Here is a 19946-nt window from a genome sequence, read left to right as displayed (position 1 = left end):
AAGCATTTACAATCGGCAGAGTTTAATCACACAGCTCCTACTTACAACTGTGTGTGTGTGTGTGTGTGTGTGTGTGTGTGTGTGTGTGTGTGTGTGTGTGTGTGTGTGTGTGTGTGTGTGTGTGTGTGTGTGTGTGTGTGTGTGTGTGTGTGTGTGTGTGTGTGTGTGTGTGTGTGTTTGTGTGTGTGCTCTCAGTAGTAAAACAAGCTATGAGGTGTATCTACGAGCTCTTCCACTTTGTTTTACAGTTTCCCTGTGCTGTCTGAGTATGGCTAAAGAAAATGTGCAGTTGTATATAAAACTGCACAAATATACGTGCGCCTGGAGACCAGTTAAAAAAGTGGAAATATAGAAAATGAAAAGACGGGTGACGGATCATTTTTCTAAAATGGCATTAAGGACTCTTTGCCGCACCTGGAGAGAAAAAGGGAAGAGGTGAATAACAGTAACATCACAGGTGCAAAGTGTGTTTACAGCAAATCCAATGTGCAGAAATCCTACCAGGGCATTTTATGCAAAAGAGACTGTATTTTGGTCGGGCAAGTCCTCCTTGGCTTCTCTGTTTGAATCAGTGTGAGTGCATCAGTGGCAGAAAGCCATCGGCCTCTCTCTGCACAGCTGCATCCTTTATTTTCTGTGTCTGCAGGCAAATTCGGGAGTTTGACGCACTGACTGCTACCTGTGACAAATAAACTCTGTTGCCGTCGTAACAGGATCACCTAGCTACAAATAATGTAGTCTGATACAAGTCCTGCAATAAATCCTTGACACCACACGATCATTTTGGAGGAAATATTCTGTAGCGTATGTTGACAGGTCTTCTTATCATTTTATCCACGTCGATCAACTCAACAAAGGTAGGCTAAACAATAATCAAGACTGTCAACAGCATCACAATATGCAGCCCCTAAAGTGAGCACACAGTTGAATCAACTCCTCTTGATAACAATTTCAGAAAAAGGTGAACATCATTACCTTCATCATTACCTTCATTGAGCTCCGGTTTGTATTGCAGAACTGCTGTATTTGACTACATTAGGTTTGTGTATCCAGTAACTGTCGACTGAGTGTATATTTGTGTGTGTGTGAGCTGTCACTCATTCATTCATGACTGTTGCCCTCGCCGTGTGTGAGTGAGAAACACAGATGGTGGGAGGAGGAGAACGTAAATGAATGACTCAGCTCGAAGCAGAGCGAAGCAAAGTAAGAATTAAAATGAGCCCAGTTAGTCGTCACACACACGCACACACACACACACACCCAAGCAGAGATGCATTGAAGCTTGCAGGCAGGGTGTGTGAAGAGTATAAATAGCTCTGCATCCTCACTGATGCTATTTTTAAACCAGGAGTCGTGATTGACTTAACCAAGGGCAAAACACACACACACACACACACACACACAGAGACAGCGGGAGGGCAAGAGAACAATACTGTACCAAACTTTTCACCAAACAGCAGGCTTCTTGGACAGTCATGAACACCACACCACTTCTAAAAACCTTGCTCTTGTGTCTGTCTGGTTCTCGTCTCGTGTGTGTCGCACTCGTTGCCTTTGTTCATTTTTTTTTCTGTCTCTATTATGCTTCTCTCCTTTCTTGTCACATTCCCATGCTTTCTTTGTATTGTTGTAGTTCTATATAGGCTGGGACTTTTCCATTAATGGCTCATTGAGAGGATGTGCACTCATGCTGTGAATTTCTATGAGGTCTTACCATTCAGTGTGTTGGACAGAATTATGGAAGATACAAGGTCTTACTCTGCAGTACACTTGAGCAGTGTGTGTTTAATTGCCCTGCACGCTGGCATAGCCAGGAGCAGGGTCTTGTTTTCACCCCTGTGTGTGTGTGTGTGTGTGTGTGTGTGTGTGTGTGTGTGTGTGTGTGTGTGTGTGTGTGTGTGTGTGTGTGTGTGTGTGTGTGTGTGTGTGTGTGTGTGTGTGTGTGTGTGTGTGTGTGTAGACAAAATTACACAAAGACACAGGGACGAATTTTTCACTAAACTTGGTGGGAATGTGCACCTATCGAGTGACACAGCAAAAGCAGCATATACTGAGTATATGCTGAATTCTGCCTGCCTGCTGAGGATGGTGAAAACTGTGTACACTTAAGTGCGTGGGTGTATGTGTACACATGTGACTGTGTGCGAATGAATACATGTCAACCTCTGCTCTTTTGTCCCACTGGTTTACCTGTGGAGGTGATTAGGAATCAGCGTGGTAGGTCGCTGCTTAGTGACACAGTCCACATAAGCCTGATTGCGCAGCAGAAGAAAAGCTGGTGTCCAGCCGAGGTGTTGATTGCCTTATGTGGTGAACTGCTGTGTATTTGAGCCCCAATAGACCATAGAGAGTAAAACAGTGGAAAAAATAAAAATGATTTAGCACTGAAGCAACTCCTCAGAAAAAACAATCTTTAGTCTCCATTATATCCATGGAACTGACTACTGTCTACAGTTAGCCTAGTATATTTATTTACCTGACTGAGATACATCTGTTCAATATAATTATTCGTACAGGAGACATCCATTAAAGAAATGACTGCATTCTTCATTTTGACCTCCGTAACCACTTCTTGAGCTACCCTCCTATCTCTCAGGACTCATCAAATATCCATCCGTTGTGAACACAAGGTACTTACATCCCTCCGAATCAAAATTATATTTCTTTGAGTATAAGACACCTTCATCATAATATCACTTCTAGTGTCCACCTGGACCAGAGGTGGCGAAGGTTTTTTGTTCTCCCTATTAAGGGCCTGTGCAGTTTTTATAAGATACTTTAAGGGCCACACTCAATGATTGAACTGCTTCTCTTTGATGAGGTATCTGATGTCAGATGGTAGTGGTGATGTTACTCACAGCTGGTTTTAGCCAAAACAACTTGCTCAAACAAATTCTCACCTTTGCTTGTGCCATGCATTGCTTGCAAAGACAGCAAACCCTCCCTTGTATCAAACTCTGTCATAATCTGGCACCACTTTGGATGTTTCGTTGTACGCCAGTGAGAAAAGTTGGACATGTCTTCCAGCATTTTTTCAGTATATTGTGCCGTATCACTAATCCGTTCTGCGAGGGTACTTTGTCAGGTGCTAGCAACTCTGCAACGGAAACAAGGAATTCCTCCACTAGTTATCCTTCTGAATGAAAATTCAGCTTCTTAGGTATTAGCTCTCTCACCACAAAACTTTGCTGCCCAACATTGTCTCAGTCAGAATGTGGTCTCTTGAAAGAAGCCTCTCGGACACCAAACTCCGCTGAAGAGCGTTACAATTATCCGAGCACATTGGTCCCTGCAATTCCACCAGTTTATCATGTTTCAAGCTGAAATGATGTTCACGATTGGCTTTTTTTCATCACTGCAACTGCATTCCAGCAAACTAGGTGCACTGGCTTGTCTTCAACAGGAAATATGTTTTCCATTTCTCTCGGAGAGTGCAAGCATGTACTTTTCTTGACAGTTGCCATGAGGCTTATCAACCTGCTACCAAGTGAGAGATACAGTATAAACCAGAGCCTGTGCTTTCTCAAATTTCTGTAAAGCTCAGATGTCACTGCCTTACAGTGTTTTTGCAGACTCTGGTTGTTTTTGGCTTTGATTTTGAGTTTGCCACTGAGAAATCCCAAATGTCTGTTGTCTCACAATGATACCAGACTGTGTGGAAATGCTCCAATAGGGAGAACATTTGAATCAATAATACAAATGAGAAATGTTGTCCTTTTACATCTTTCTGACAGTGACAGTGGTGGACGGAGGCATTATTATTGTTGGGTTGTCTTCCCATCCCCTTCTTGTGGACTTGAAATCTCAGTAACACCTTTAGGAAATGTCTTCAAATTTGGCTCAAATATTCACATTGTATATATTTTCAAGTGTGTTAGCATGGACAGGAATTAATACTGATTTTGAGCTAGTATACATACTAGTATGGATGTAGCCTTGGATTTGATGGTTAAAGGGCAAACATCAAGGTCATTCGGACTTCACAATACTTTTGGCCTTGTGAACACGTTACATCAGGAATTTCTTAAAATTTGGCAAAAATTTCACTTGGACTTGGATGAACTGATTAGATTTATTGGCCATAAAAATATAAATGGGCGATCTTGGGAATGCCTGGAGGGAATTTCATTACATCTGGCACCAACATCAAATGGTTGGCAGAGGCATACAACTCCGTGGTGGTAATACTAGTTTCACTTTATTTGTCAGTAGTTTGTTATTGTTTGTTGCCAGAAACTCAGCAACAACTTGACAGGCCTTTTCCCACTACTACTATCTACAACTGTAGCTCTCCACATGGCAGTGGTCCCAAAGTGGTCTGGTTGGAAAGAACATCAACATGGCACTCGTATTGTAACTCCTCCTACAGACATGCACTGTTTGAGTTCCTTCCTGCCACTTGGCTGCTGCGAGGCCACATCTGATTCATCACAGCGACAGTTGTCATGCCAACTCAGTGCTGGCAAGCACCAAAACAGCGTAGCAGTGTAAGTATAGGCTACTCATGCAGCAGGGGACTCTGTGGATATACGGTACACGCATGCCTTTTTGCTGTGTGGACTATAATGGTATATACATGCATGTGGCTGAATCGTAGCATTTGACCTGCAAAAATGTATTTACCGCAAATGTATGATATAACTTGCTGATTTAGCCAAAATAATAACTTCAGCTCTTTTGATTGAGGACTTCTTGAGAGTGTTGAAGTCGCAGTGAGATTTTGTCTACAGTGTTAATTGTTTCTCTCTCATGCAGACTGTGCTCTCAATGCTGAGGGCATTGTGAGGATTATTAAACATGTTTCAAAATGTGTGTGTGTGTGTGTGTGTGTGTGTGTGTGTGTGTGTGTGTGTGTGTGTGCCATACGTCCAGCAAATCCAGAAGTGTGTGTGTGTAATTAATTAGTTTCATTTGAGCTCTGCCTGCAGTGTATTTAATGTTAACTAAAGAGGATATTTGTGTGAACTTCATGTATGTGCAATAGCAACAGCCTACATGATGAACTTCCGGTATCCAAATTATTAGATACCGGAAAAATGGTTCAGAAACACAGAGGAGGAAAAGGTGTGCATAGCAAAGAGAAGGTGAGAGAGAGAAAATGAAGAGGGAAAACAGAGATTTAGGGAGTGTGTTCTCAGGAGACAGTCAGGGTAAAGTTGTGTTAAGCTGAGATCAGAGAGGGATCAGTTCACGTATCCTCTGTGTGCTGAGTGTCATGTTTTTCTACAGAGGCAAGTCGATGAACAGTCGTCCGCCCCTCCAACACCACTTCTCTCTAAGCTAGTGTACTATATGCTTAGCCGGGCAGAGGTGAGCTTTCCAGTTTTCAGCTGGATTTGCGATATCACAATTTTACCAATATTGAGCCAACCTCCTTAGCAATGTCAGTCAGTTGTCTTGCTATAGCAGCGATGTGGGGTAACAAATTGTAGGAATAACTGATTTACCTGGGACAGCCACTGAAAGGTTAATTTATTTTTAATTCTTAATCTTGAAAACCAGTAAATGTTCTATTTAGTTTCAACATTTAGGGATTTAATAATATAATATCTCTGCAGAGGAGACAAGTGTATTTCTAATCTAGTGTCTGAACAGGATGGGGATGGATTTGAGTTTCAGGTCAAATGTAAATAAAGTGAAACGTGTGGCAAAGTGCAGTAAGTCCTCGAGAAAATCATTTGTTACAAAATACAGGAAGGAATCATATGAATGGATGCTATTTGAATTTTTACTCTTCTGTCACTTAAGACAAAGTCGAGTTGGATGCTTTTCGCAGTGCTCCGGGTTATATCACTGTGACATTTCCCCCATTCCAGAGTAGAATATAGTTTAGAGGAAGTAGACTATATCATTTAGCAGGATGTCTGCCGGCTGCAACACCGTACTGCCGTATCCTAGCAACCGGTTTAGAAGAGGGGCTTGTTCATGCAAGGCCTCAGTTCCAGCTGGTGATCTCTAAGGTGTGTGCGTGCGTGTGTGCGTGCGTGTGTGCGAGCGTGCGCGGTGTGTGTGTGTGTGTGTGTGTGTGTGTGTGTGTGTGTGTGTGTGTGTGTGTGTGTGTGTTAGCATGCTGGGATAAAGGATAAGTGTTGTAGATATGAGCATGCCTGCTCAGTCTTGCAGGGAAGATCAATATCAACTATTGAAAAAATTGGTGGAGGCAAAAAATCACATGGCGATAACTTGATAGTTCCTCTGTGTCATGATTTCACTCTTTCTCCCAATAGTACATTCACTTGTATCTCAGTCCTTCTTCCTCTTTACTTTGCAAATAATTGGATGAAAGAATAAAACATAATTTGCACAATACAGTTTATCCTGCCTTATATCAGTTTGTGTAATTGAAAAATGTAATCTTTCTCACTCATTCACCTTCCCTCTCCCTACGCATGTTCCACTATAGTTTGTAGACCTAGAACATGAAAACCTCAATGTGCCTTTTGTTCTTTTTTGTCTTTTTTCCAAGGCTCCACGGGATCCACAACCTTTTGGTTCATGACAACATTTTACTGAGTTAACCCGCTCCCATTCTCTCTCTCTCTCGGACAGTGCTGAGTATAGGTGAAGGAGGTTTCTGGGAAGGCACAGTCAAAGGACGGACAGGATGGTTCCCAGCAGACTGTGTGGAAGAAGTTCAGATGAGGCAGTTCGATCCACGACTGGGTAAGTAGTGTGTTGCATTGGTGTGTGTAGCTCTGTCCGTGGTGCTGAAAAGCAAAGTTCTCTTGCTTCTAGCTCTGCCTGTGGTGTCAGATATCTATAGAAATACAGTGAATTTGTTTTTAATGAACAAAATCTAACAGTCAAAATATTTAAACATTCATGTTTTTGTCACCAATGATTTAATGGTAATTTCACTGTAAATGCCACAAAACTACAACATTGAAATAAGGAGAAAGTACACTGTAAATGAATTGAGATATATTTGACATTTTTCTTTATTCTTTTTATTTTACTGATCACGCTCTTATTTTTCTAATTCATTTAAATGTCATGTATATTTAATTAACCAGCTGTGTCATTGACAGCTCAATGTGCTCAGTTAAACAGCTCTCCTGTAGCCCCCACCTGCTGCCAACAAAATTTAAATATTGATTTTAATGAGATTCTTTTTTTTAATAGGAATTTCAATGATCAGGAAAATATTGAGTGGCAATGGCATGACTTTTGCAATCCCTGGGACACTGCAATGTTATCTGCTAATTGTTTCAACAAGAACCAAGTTGACTGTTCACAGTAACTCACCCTTGACCACACAGATAGAGTCCCGTTGTTAAATAAACTCCAGCAGGAGAAGCATGAACTGAGGTGTTTTACTACTTGAAACAGGGACTGGTAGGCTACTACTAATTCTATTGAATATTTAGAGTTAGTGTAGACAGGGTTTAAAGTGCCCTGCCAGTTTATTCACTTGTCCTCCAGAAAAGCGTATTATTTGTACATTATTCTAGCTAGGTTTTCTTATATTCGTTTGGCCAGACAATTTAATTTGTTTTATGAATCAAGTCATTTACTTAAACTTATGATGTTATTCTTAAAAAAAAAAACACACTCACGTAAAAACACACAATTTGTATGTGAGGAACCCATGATCAATTATCTATGTACATGACAATCGATATACCTTAAGTGTGCATGTCCGGCTCCATTTTGGTGTAGCCTTTGACAAGAATAATAAAAAGTGGTAAAGTCCTATACATAAAATGAATAGCTTCCCTAGAAAAACATTGAGCTCTCTCAGTAACACAAGTGATCGACTGACCAGAGTATTAAAACTGGTCTTTTTTTACCCAAGATTGGACACTTCATTAGCGCCTGATTAAACGTAAAGTGCATTGGAAAGGTCAACAGTTTAGCTTTTGCTAAAAATATGAAGTCAGGTCCTACATCAAGTGACATTATTCAAGCAATGTTAACATATATCATGTTACCATTTCGAAAATGTTTTTTAAAAATTCTTATGCGATAAAGAACTTGTGGCCCAACACAGGTTTGTATGTCGAAACCCAAATTACTTTTGAGTGGATCCTCTTACCCGGAACCTGCCGCCACAAGTTCAACATCAGCTTGTTATTATTTTATCATTAATCGGAGAAAGTGCTTCTACTTGAGTTTCAGATGTTTCATGTAGAAGAAGACAGCTGCTCTTGAGTTTCCATTCTATGGGCAGGGGAGCTTGTTTTTGTTTGCCTGATCATTCACAGAGAGTAATGACCACAATACAACATACTTTATTATACATAATTATTTTCCAAATGAGAAATCAATATGTAATTTCAGCAGTAGATTTCTTGATGCATTTTGATTTATTTTTTTTAAACCTTGAGACAAAATCATCTGGCTGGTAAAAAAAACCATGACATTAATTTTCTGCTGTTGAAATTGAAAGCTGTCGTCATCTATCATGGGGTAGTTATATACAGAAAATAAACAACAACAAAAACTGCACTGCCTCGAGAGAAAAAGTAGGTCTGGTCCTGCAGTCTTAGGAGTAAATAAACTATAATAAAATGGTATTAACAATGTAAATCTGCTTTAAAGTCAGCATTTTTAGGGAACTTTGTGTGGATTATGCACACTGTAAATGTTGATGCTGGCCATGATGAATATTCCATCCATGATACTATGACAAATTTGAGAAAACAATATGTGCTGAACAATGACACCGGATTTAAATTCAGTGCAACATCAAAAACAACCATCATGAAAAACATCTGGTCATTGTGTGAAAAAGTTTCGTGAGATGGAAATTGTTACAGCAAGCACATATAATATATTGGAACTGGGACAATGATACGTTTTTCATAAATATCTCCCTGTTCCTTCCGTGTTTTTCATGCATCTCCTGAGACCTATTTCTGGAGCAATTGGGGCATTTTCCCTTTTCAACGGGTTGTTGAGGGATTGAGGTTACCACAGAGTAGGTGTGAAGAAATGAGAGAGGCTGGAATCTCTAAATACCCCATTTAAATGCATTGTGGGAAAAAGATAGGTGAAGGTGGGGAAGAAAAAAGGGGCCAGTGAGGGAGACGGATGGTGGAGCACACTCTAAAGGACAGCAAAGTGGAGATGGCAGAGCGTGTCTTTCAGAGAGGAGGAGAGAAAAAGGAGCAAGTGGAGTCAGATGGGCCTGATATTGGCCCCACTCACTCATAAATCCTTAAAAACTCAGGACCTCATGTCTATTTCTCAGGCGTAAAACGCGTCCTGTGTTTCCTCTGTCCTGCCTCTCTGACACAGTGTACTGTTGTTCCACTTTAATATTAAAACTAGGATGTAGTAATCAAAAGCATACATTTATTCTTCCTGTGAATAAAAAGGCTGATATTTCACCACCGCATAAAACAGTAGGCACTTTTGAATACACAATGAGTCCCTGTGATAGTTTTAAATTAGTTCAATCTTTTTTAATCAAAATTCTTATTTTATTTTTTTTTCCGCCTTCATGGAAAACATTGAACTACGGGGAAATTAACATAGTATAGGTAATTCAATCAGATGTAATTTGAGATGGCTCACTAACCCCTTTATATAAAACACTTGATAGTTAGCTCTTGGGTTGTGTGCAGAAAGATTTCATTGGAAGAGCTCTGTGTGCAGAAAGGGCCATTTGGCAAAAAACTTAACAATCACAAAGAATGGTGAAAAGCTTGATGTTGTTGTACTTTTACTAAACCACACCCACTTTTACTGATCCAATCAAAACACAATGACACTTAAATCCACTCCACTCCAACGGCATTTCATTCAGACATGCATCACATATACAGAAGATAAACTCACTAAAACCTTACATCGGTGAGACCAATTGAAGACTTCATGCATAACATGCTGACAGCATTTCAAATGTTTCGAAATGGTAAGAATCTGTCACTTTTAAATCACGGTGATTGGATCAGAATTGCGAGTAATGATAAAAAATTCTAAAATATATTCTACCGCTCAAGACGTTGGATGTATGATTTGATAACGTATTCATTTCTGAATCTACTGAGGCATTTTAAAGCTAATCTCATGCTCATCCATAGATTCATCAACAGTGATACAGCAGCAAAATAACACAGGATGACGCGGTAACAGACACACTGAGACACACTGAAACACACAGTTGTTTATCTAAAGGCAATCACTGAGGCGTCACTGACAGTTAGGGCAATATGTCTCGGCCTAGTGAAGCAGGAAAGACAGCCCTGTCAACAATTAAGTAACCCAAATACTACTGCTTGCTCTCTCTCTCCCTCTACCACTGTACATCACCCATAAGTCATAATTCTGAAAGGGCTATTTCTCTTCAGTCTGCCTTCGTCTCTTTTCTCTCCTCCCTGCCAGTTTTGAGAGAGCAATGATGGAGGAGGGAAAAGACAAAAAAATTAGATGATGGAAAAAGCACTTTCAGTGTGGGAGAGCAGGAGGGGATAGGATAAGGTAACAATAGAGAGACAAAGTTTAAACCATCACCGACTCTCTCGGCTGTTATCTGTCACTACACTGCGCCTCTCTCGCTCTCTCTCAACACGACCAGAGCTACCTGCAGCCAACAGTTCATTTCAACTGGTGCTCGGGGGACAGCGAGAGGGGGGAAAGATAAATGCAAAGTATAGAAGGGAGAAGAACTAGGAAAGAAGAGGGCGTGAGCGACTGATGGAGAGAATGAGGGCAAAAAGCAAAGGCTATTGATTGAATTCATTAAGAGCACAATGAGTGATGCTGTGGGCAGATGGCTGATATGTACTTGTCTGGGAGGTGTGCAGTTATTATAAATTAGTCTACTGTAACAACTGTGCTCCTCGAAGTCCAGCAGAATTTCTAAAAAGATGAAAAGTTGTTAATTCTATGGCAAGTTTCTGGATGTCTTGACTCCCTCTCTCACAAACACACAGCACACATGCTGCAGCCCTGTATGTGGGGGTTAATGGTGGATGTTTACCCGTGGTAATGGAGGGGATAATGATGTGAGTATGAACTGCTCTTTCCTGCTCTGATACTACCAAATGTCCAGGGGCCAGGCATTTTCAGCAGTAGGTCTGTTAATGTACAATCTGCTGGGATCATACAGCCCTCCAGCCGAAACCCCCCGTACCCCCCCCCCCCCCCGAAAGAAACGGGCATGCTGCAACCTCACATTCTGCCAAATTTGATTTGAAATGATGCATTTTTACCAGCCCTAGTTTCCTTTATCTCTGCCTTACTTTTTGTCTTTGAGTTGCCCTGCAGCCTCAGATGTCCTTATAGGACCTCTACACACACACACACACACACACACAGGCTTGCGCGCACACACACGCACACGGAGCATAGTAATGCATAATTTTTCTCGCTGATGGGATAAGCAATGCTTAATTTTTCGATGGTTTGATATCTTAACAAGCGTGCAAACTTTTTTATTTCTTCCCTCTTTGTGCTCCTTCACTCGCTCTCCTAACGCACAGTTGAATGACTCACAGCCGCATGAATCAGCCCAGTCAGATCCAGCCCGAGCTATTTTTAGCCTGCCCATTAAGAAGTTTTGGAGTGTGTCTGCACTCCTCTGGAATGCTTAAACACCAGTGTTGCTGCGGCAGCTGAGACTGACATGGGCAGAGTTGGAGGGTGAAGGTGGAGGAGAGGGGTAAGGAGGGATAGAGAGATGGTGCAATGGATTGGCGAGGGATCATACAGGAAGTCGTCTGGACAAAAGTGTGAAGCTAATGAGCATAGCTTCTGTGTGGGCGTTTTGTAGTTTGGTTCTTCCCCACTCACGTCCGAGGTGCCAGGTCAGTAGTTTTACTGCTACACTGATGGGTTTCATTCATCACCTGATCCTGTTTTGATGGTAGATGTATTTTTGGCACTTTAACAATGAATTGCACTGTAATCTTTGCAGACATAGTCATTTTAAAAGACAGATACTGAGGGCTGTATTTTGTATAATTTATCAAAACATGTTCTTAAAACGTCCACATCAGTCAGAGATGTTCTTGACATGGGCAGAGTAAGTATAACAAAAGTGGCATTACATTAAATCACAAATGACTATATTGTAATATCTACATTCAAAGCTGCTTCCTAATTAGAAAGCGATTCTGTTTCAGGCTGGGTAAAAGCAAAGCCCCTAGTATGCACATGCAACAACATACGTTATGACTGAGACATGAATTGAAAAGGTTGATGAAATACAGATGTATGAACTCAATAATCATCGTGTCATGTCACTCTGGGAGAAGAGTTTCCTCGGAGTATCAGGACAAAGGAACAGATTTAAGACCAGAATTAGTTCGCAGACTCCACATGTGCAGGAAGCCACACGTGGAGTCTGGATTAACAGTCAAATAATGCCTGTATTGTTGATAGCATTTAATTATTTAATTTCTGTTATTGTAGGTGCCTGCATTTTTCACATACTGTAGTGGTGAAGAGTAGGTTACTTAAGAAGTCAGATGTTTAAATGCATCACTCAGCCCTGAAAATGGATAGTTAGTGCTCAAAGACATCAACTGCTGATCAGCATGACTACATGCCTGTAGGCCATACCATGCCCGCATATGAGAGAACATTTAAGCCACTGTACACGTAAGACTGCTGAAAGAGTGACTGACAGCAACCTGTCAACTTTTTTCTCTCTTCCAACATTCTTTTTCTTCCCACCATCATTTTACTTTTCTTTGTCTCCTCTCTTGTTATTGTAGCTCTCCTTTCAATTGTCTGTTGTTGTTGTTGTTGTTTTTTTCCAGTTTGCCATTTCATCAGCCTTTCAAAGACAGGCCCAGTCCTCACCCTCACATATTTGCGTATCACTCTAACACAATGAAAATATTATATAAAGTATAAAGTATTTTTTAACAAGGCCATTCACACTGACATGTTTCTTTTCTTATCTTTTCCATTTGCTTGTTTTGGTGGAGAGACCGGAAATCATTGTTATTTATCCCCATCTATTCTATATATTCCTTGAGTGGCACCTCAACAGGAGCTCTGAAATGAGAACAAATTTTATTGCATTCAATGGTGTGGTTTTGAATGTGCAGGTTTAACATTATCATAATTCACATTTTTCAACATTATCTATTTTTGAATTTTTTTTTTTCCCAGAGCATCATTTCAAAAGGAGCCTGTACTTTACTTGATCTATATACTGATTTCTCTGATTCGGCACTGTCTATTCCAGGATCATGAATACCAGAAAGCTCAAGACCGATTCTGTGATGTGGTAAAATGAAACATCCTGAGTAAACTGAAAATGAACAGAATACTCATTTCATAAAAATCCCAAATATGGCTTTGATCCTCCAGTGTATGCTCATTCCTCATCAAGCCCCATTGCACTCTGACGGTCACCTTGTCCGTTTATTATAGCAGCAGTTCTGCATTTTATTTGTTGTTGTTCAGATTTATTCAGTCGGTACTTTCACAGTGTTCAAAGGTTAAAGTGAGCAAACCCATTAAAATAACAGAAGCGGAAAAGCATTTACCTTTCACTAAGATACTACTCTCAGTTAAGTTCTCTCGTGGTGCCATAAATTTATACTTATGGGCCCAGACTGCAAATCACACAGATAGTGTGTTTAGTCAGTAACTCTCCAGTGGCGACTTGTAAAATGCAGCGCGAGTATGCAAATGCTGAGGCCACAGAGCAGTGTGCACATGCATGCAAACTGACAAGCTTTTTAAAAAAATTTCGAATATCCTTATGCACATGCACATACTTCAGTTATTGTCTGTATTGTGTATGGAGTCAGCAGTTAGATTAGCATAGCCAACTAATGCATCTTATTAGAGAGAGGGGGAGAGAATAAACTACAGGTTGAAAGACATGTCTTTGCTAAGAAGGTTAAGCTGAGTCAGTGTTATAGACGAGTAGTTCAGGAGGTCTGCTGTTTAACCCTGTAAAAAAAACACACACACTGAGTGTATTACAGTCCAGTGACATATCTCAAGGTGTGTGTGTGTGTGTGTGTGTATTTGTTTGTCCGCAGCAGAGTGATGGCCACTATCTCGTACTTTTCATCAGAAGCCAGTCAAGTGTGTTGAGCCATCGCTCTCTCTCTCTCTCTGGAGGACAGGGTCGTATCGAATCATAATAGATGGCAATGATATTTGAACAATGAATCAAAGCTGAATCAGGCCTCACAGTGGAGCAGAGACATATCACTTTTGACAGGTGCCGCATTGGATGACAGCAGGTCACATGCACACACACACAAACAAGCACGTACACACAAGGGCAGGTTGCTACATTGTTCTCTCGGAGTGACGTCGATTTCACAGCTCTCTGCCTGCTCTTACACACTGTTCACCTGTAGTAGTTGTCCTTACAAGTTTTCCGTGGACACATTTGGTCGAATCATTCTGTTTACATGTGGACCGCTCTGACTTGACGACTACGTGACGTCACATCAAAAGAAATGTGACAACACACACGCAGAGCCGCGTACTCGGCAGAGCTGTGAAGCATCACTCTGACCAATCATTGACCTTTACACCAGGTCAACCCTCTTTTCCCCTTTCTGCCTATTTCACTCATATCCCATCTCTCTCGCACTTCCCTGCAGGGTCGGGCAGTGGACAGTTCAAAAGTCCCTTTTAATCCCTTTGCTGAGTTCAAAGATGAATAGCGTCTGACTTAGTTGCTCTTTTGTGTTAAAGCCAAGCAATCAGCATTTTGCTAATGCACAGACTCAGTAAGCACCTCAGGATGTGATCATTAGTGACATTGATAATAGAATGTTCAGTGTTAATTGTATATCTGTTCCTGTAATGAACACTCTCCTACTTCTCCTTCCTAGAAAATGTGTGTGTTTTGTCTTGACCTTACCTCAAAGGCGTGTCATGATACGGCATTCCTAGTATTTGAAGAGCTTGTAGAGTAGTTGCTTGTTGTTGTCTGAATTTGACTGAATTATTCAAAGCTGCTTCCACTTTGACAGAGCCGAGGTATTTATAGGCGTTGGTCTCTGCCTCTGACACCTACATTCTAACAACGAGCTCTCTGAAGGCTCTTCAACAAACCAACCGATTCTGAGGGAGAGGAGGACAGGGAAAGGCAGCAGGGACGCAGAGATGTGAAACAAACGCTGGAGGCTGAAACAGAATGGGACAGATTTCAGTAGTACTCGTCCATAAGTTCTTATTTTACCCTCATGACAAAGAAAACTAGGAGTCTGGGAAACTGCACAGAATGGACATTTTGCGTTTAGTTGGCTCGAGAGGGAGACCAGACCCAGCTCTGGGAGACGGACCCGTGGCATGGTGGAGGGACAACCACCTGGGGTTGTAATGACAGAGTTGAAAAAATGGACTGTTGTCCCGTCATGGTGTCAGATCTGCCCGTGCTGTGTAGCAGGATAGACGGCGTGGTAACGGTCGTGAAGGCAGAGCAACGATTCTCCACGTTTCACGAGCTGTACTGGGGTGAGTTGCTCTCTGCCCACAGTCCTCTGCACTCTTCGTCCGTCAGCACACGGAGTAGACAGCTCACTTATAGTCATGCTGCATGTAACATGGTAACTTGTGGGAGAAAACTAAATGTAAATGTGAGAAACGTGCAATATGACTCAGCATAAGCAAAACTGTAGTAAAGACAGAAGCGTGGTGACTGTCTGCGTTTCTATTTTTAGAGGGGGGTGTGCAATAATACAAACGCAAGTGGCTGTGACTGATAGTGTGATTCAACGCAAAAAATACAACACGAAAATATAACGCATTAGGATTGTGGCGAGTATTTGACTGCTTGTCAAATGAACATTTTACAGGAAAGAGATTACCAAAGGGCTTCTCAACCATGTGTCAACTTTTCCCTTTGTTCTTGGTATCATTTGGCTCCTCTTCATCTCAGCCCCACACTGCTCCACAAGCTGTTTTGTTTTTTATTCTGAATTTTTTTCTCATTAAGGGTTCTTACTGACGTGTCGATTTTAACATAAATATGTCGTGATAATAACATAAATCCCATTTCTGAAGTGTCTTTTGCGCTTCATGAAATGAGAGTTGGCAGATCTGCGATTCTCGCTCACACTTATTAGCTTTGAATTCTTTTCCTTTTCCTTCCATTATTACATCTAATCTCCTATTCTACTATATCAAAAGCCTGTTGTCGTAAGAGACCAGTACTTTAGTGTCATTGTCTTATTCCGTGTTCTGATCAAAGACTAAAAGGAGGATGTTAGGTTTAGGATCTCTACCCTATGAAAGGTGCAATAGGGACCCCTAATAGTTGAATCTAAGTAGTAAGATCAGACTATCTTTACCAGAAGAATTACAGCATAGGTCATTTGTTCAAATACATTTATCTGACACGTGACCTCTTGGAATAATGTAATGTTGTTTGGGCACCAGACAGTGCACCGTGCCTCATGTCTTGGTTTTCATAAAACAGTAATTGTTCCCCAACCTTAGTCGGGTCCCTTATTGTTCTCTTTAAGTTGCAATTCTTAACATTTGAGTCCTGTTTGATTTGGCCGCACCCAGGGTTACTGCAATAACAGTAAACAGAAGAGCCAGTGATGTATCTGTTTTCAGTGGAGCCAAACATATACACGTTGTTTTAATGAAGGAGTCAGTCAAAAAATCATTGCAGCCACAATCTGATTTCATGCTTCGCATGGCACAAGTCGTTTTCCAGATCAACAGCAGGTCACAGTGAAACTGTTTTACCTTGTTGAGGAGTTGTGCATGTGCAGCCTGTTGTCTGTAGCTCCCATCTAACATCTCCCTGTGGCTGATTGTTCTCGTTCCATCGCTTGCTGTAATATTTTAAATCGATTAGCTTTTTTGCACTAAGTCTGGTGACATTATTCACTGTATACACCATTTGCATTAAGGTCGGGTTATGCTAGAAATGAACTAGTTTGTACAGTGTTGTCCTTTTCCAAATGGCCAGGGTGAAAAAACACAATCCCCTTTTTACACGACCTGTTCAATATGGGAATATTGCATATTTCCCATATTTCTTCTGCCTCACAGTTCTTTATAAAAGGTACAAACACGGAAGGGCGGGGGGGCATCATTGTTTTGCCTTTGTGCCGGCAGCAGACTTAGTCACAGAAGAGCCGAATTGGCGAGTGCTAAAGGGGGAGCCAGTATAGAGGGACAGACGCCGACTCTGTTGTGTTACACGTCATGCCTCTAATTCTGGAATGCCAGTGTGCTTCCTAAAGTCCCACACTGGGCCGACATAACACCATCTTGTTTGGTTTAGTGTAAAAATGCAAAGGCAGCATAATGAGTCTGTGGTATGTATGAAAATGTGCAGCATAATGCACATTTTCAGACCACCCCTGGAAAACACTAACTATTTAGCAGTATTCAGAGTTTTCAAATCTAAAAGTTATTTTCAATATCTTTTTGTGGTCATCTCCTACTGTCCCCAGGCTGCTTTGCTCCATATCAGTGTTCTGTTTGATCTGTCCTCCCTGTATTCCCAACCTAAATTTTCTCTGTTTTGGTCCTTCTCATTTTTCTCTGTTCAGACGCACTCCCCACACAATTTTATTACGTTGCGCTACAAGTGATTTATCATGTCCATCTATGCAGAAAAATGGCTTGATGGAAAGATAGAAAGATTCTTAGTGCATCACACCCATATCAAAGGTTTGCTTTTTCAGCTTTAATGTTGAATCATTTTCATTTGTTTCATGTTTATTTGAACTCCCTCAATGTACAGAACTGATAAATATTGAATTAATGCAGTGCCTGCTTTTTCTTTCCTTTGTGTGATTGATTGTCCTTTTCCTTCAGCGTCCTCTGCGAGAATGACTCATTTTATTTCAAACTCCTTCACTCACCTTTCTTTTAAAGTCACGTTCAAGAACAGTTTGGTAGAGAATGGAACATCAGATATAGACATGGGAATGTAAGGGGGAAAAAGAAAATGAAGACACTGCTCTGTCCTCTGTGCTGTGTGGAAATGGGTTAGCCCCGTATCCACCTGCATGGTCCGACGACTCCCTGGCGGATCTGTGAAATGACAGGTGCATTGTGTGACAGCACAAAAGAGAGAGCAAGGGGATGATTCTGTCATTCCTCATCCTTGTTTTTTTCCTACAAGCATCTCCTTCCAGGCTGGGCAACTCCAAGGAAGTTGTTACACCAGATAGTCCAGTATTGTTCTAATTAATTTAAAATAGTGTTTTAGTATTCAAGGTGTAAGCATCCCCCAGAGTTTACTACGCCCCCTGCTTGTTCTTCTTACTACCTGGTTTAAAATGGTTAAAATGCACAACATGAATGTTTACAGACGGAGAGAGAAGAGAAAAGGGGAAGGAGGGTATGAGTGGAAGGAAAGAATTAAAAAGTCAATGAGGCTCTTGATGACTGATTTTGTGTGTGAGTGTGTGTGCATGTTTGTGTGCAGTTCTTATCAGTGGGGAAACAGCACAGGTTGATTCTCAGTCATCGGGTTCAGACATGGTGCGTTTGTCTGCGTCCATGCAACCGTGTGTACGTGATGTGGCACTTGTGTCCTTCAGGCGAGGATAGTGAGGTTGTTGCAATCTGCGCTGAAACGCCGATGTTAAAGCAGAAATCTGAGATATTGCATGTTTAACAGAGTGGCATGAAGAGCGGCAAAGTTCCTGCATGACATGAAGCTTGATGTGCTAAAAACGATGGCTGTGTTCGCGACTGTCACCAGTGAGAGGAGACTAACAGCTTATTGGCACGTTTTTATGGATGAGTTGCCACTTGAGACACAGAAGCAAAACCTGTCAATCTATGATACATTCTTTGTAGATCAGTCGAAGTTAGTGATAAGTCAGTTCTGCGTGTGCATTCTCAGGTAATATATTGAAACAACTACCTGTTTTTTTTTACGTTAGGCTGCGATTTTAGCATTTTAATACGTCTCACTTCAAACAATTACTTTGTGGCCGAGTAGTTATCGCTTGAATCTTTTATTGCTGCACCTCCCGGAAATGACCTGTCAATCAAACGCTGCGGCCAGGACAGTGACATCATTGTCCTTGGAAGTTGTGAGGTTTACGTTCCTGTTCAGAATGCTGCATCAGCAAGGTATAAATTAAGGCATATAAGGCAGAAGGTCTTTATCCGTGTATTGTTTTGAGATATTGACATATTCAGTTTTTCTGTGCGTGCGTGCGTGCGTGCGTGCGTGCGTGTGTGTGTGTGTGTGTGTGTGTGTGTGGAGGTTATCTGTGCTATCAGGGCCCTGCCGTTAGTTGCTCCTGGGCTGGACAAGGTAGATGACAGTTGTGATGAATGAGCTACATTTCACACTCTTAGATTGCATCTGGTGTCACATAGTTTGTACACACAAACACATACTGTACATAAACAGATGCATACCACTGAGACACTGAAATTCTCACACACACACACACACACACACACTGAGAATAATCCAGCATTTGGCTGATTCTCCTTTTATTTTGTCCTTTAATGAAGTGAGGACATTTTGATGATGCGTGCACGCGTGTGCGTGCATGTGTGTGCGTGTGCGCTGAGTGTGTGTGCGCTGAGTGTGGGCAGTAGAAGTCAGACTCTGAATAATTATATGCAGGAGAGGACAGGTGCTGACTCATCTACAACTATCTCACCAAATATCACCTTTTCTTTCTTCACTACTTCCTTTTTGACAACTAGAGCTCACAAACTGCCACATCCTTCCTCCCACGATTGGATGTAGAGTAACCTTCTCACCCAGACAAAATACCAGCCAGCTCTTACCTCTCCTCTCCCCTTTTGCTGCTCCAATAACTAAGAACCATTTCTTATTTACAAATCTCATTCTTAGATACAAACTCACGGCCAATCTACAATTCTTCTTTTTCTTTTCACGAGGTGTGTCATTCATTTCCCTGCGTTCACTTTTCCTCAAACTTCCCCTTCTACTTCTATTTTAGGTTGTCAGATTGTACATTTGTTTTCTGTGTACAGTCGTTTTAGTCATCCAGGTTGTAAAGCAAATTTAAAACAATCCACTGGACTCCCCGATGGCATCAGAGAAAGCAGAA

General features: G+C 41.3%; 1 protein-coding gene across 5 annotated transcripts in view; it reads left to right on the top strand.

Annotated features, from left to right (window-relative positions):
• shank3a (SH3 and multiple ankyrin repeat domains 3a) overlaps positions 1 to 19946 on the top strand; it is a 140602-nt gene that overhangs the window by 95570 nt on the left and 25086 nt on the right. For all 5 annotated transcript variants that reach the window (XM_047333243.1, XM_047333241.1, XM_047333242.1 and 2 more), the window contains one exon: positions 6550 to 6663. In XM_047333243.1, the coding sequence (XP_047189199.1) occupies positions 6550 to 6663 (114 nt within the window). The remainder of the gene's footprint in view (positions 1 to 6549; positions 6664 to 19946) is intronic.

Source organism: Scophthalmus maximus, chromosome 7 (assembly GCF_022379125.1).
Source record: "Scophthalmus maximus strain ysfricsl-2021 chromosome 7, ASM2237912v1, whole genome shotgun sequence".
NCBI lineage: Eukaryota > Metazoa > Chordata > Actinopteri > Pleuronectiformes > Scophthalmidae > Scophthalmus > Scophthalmus maximus.
This window is presented reverse-complemented; position numbering and strand designations above follow the sequence as displayed.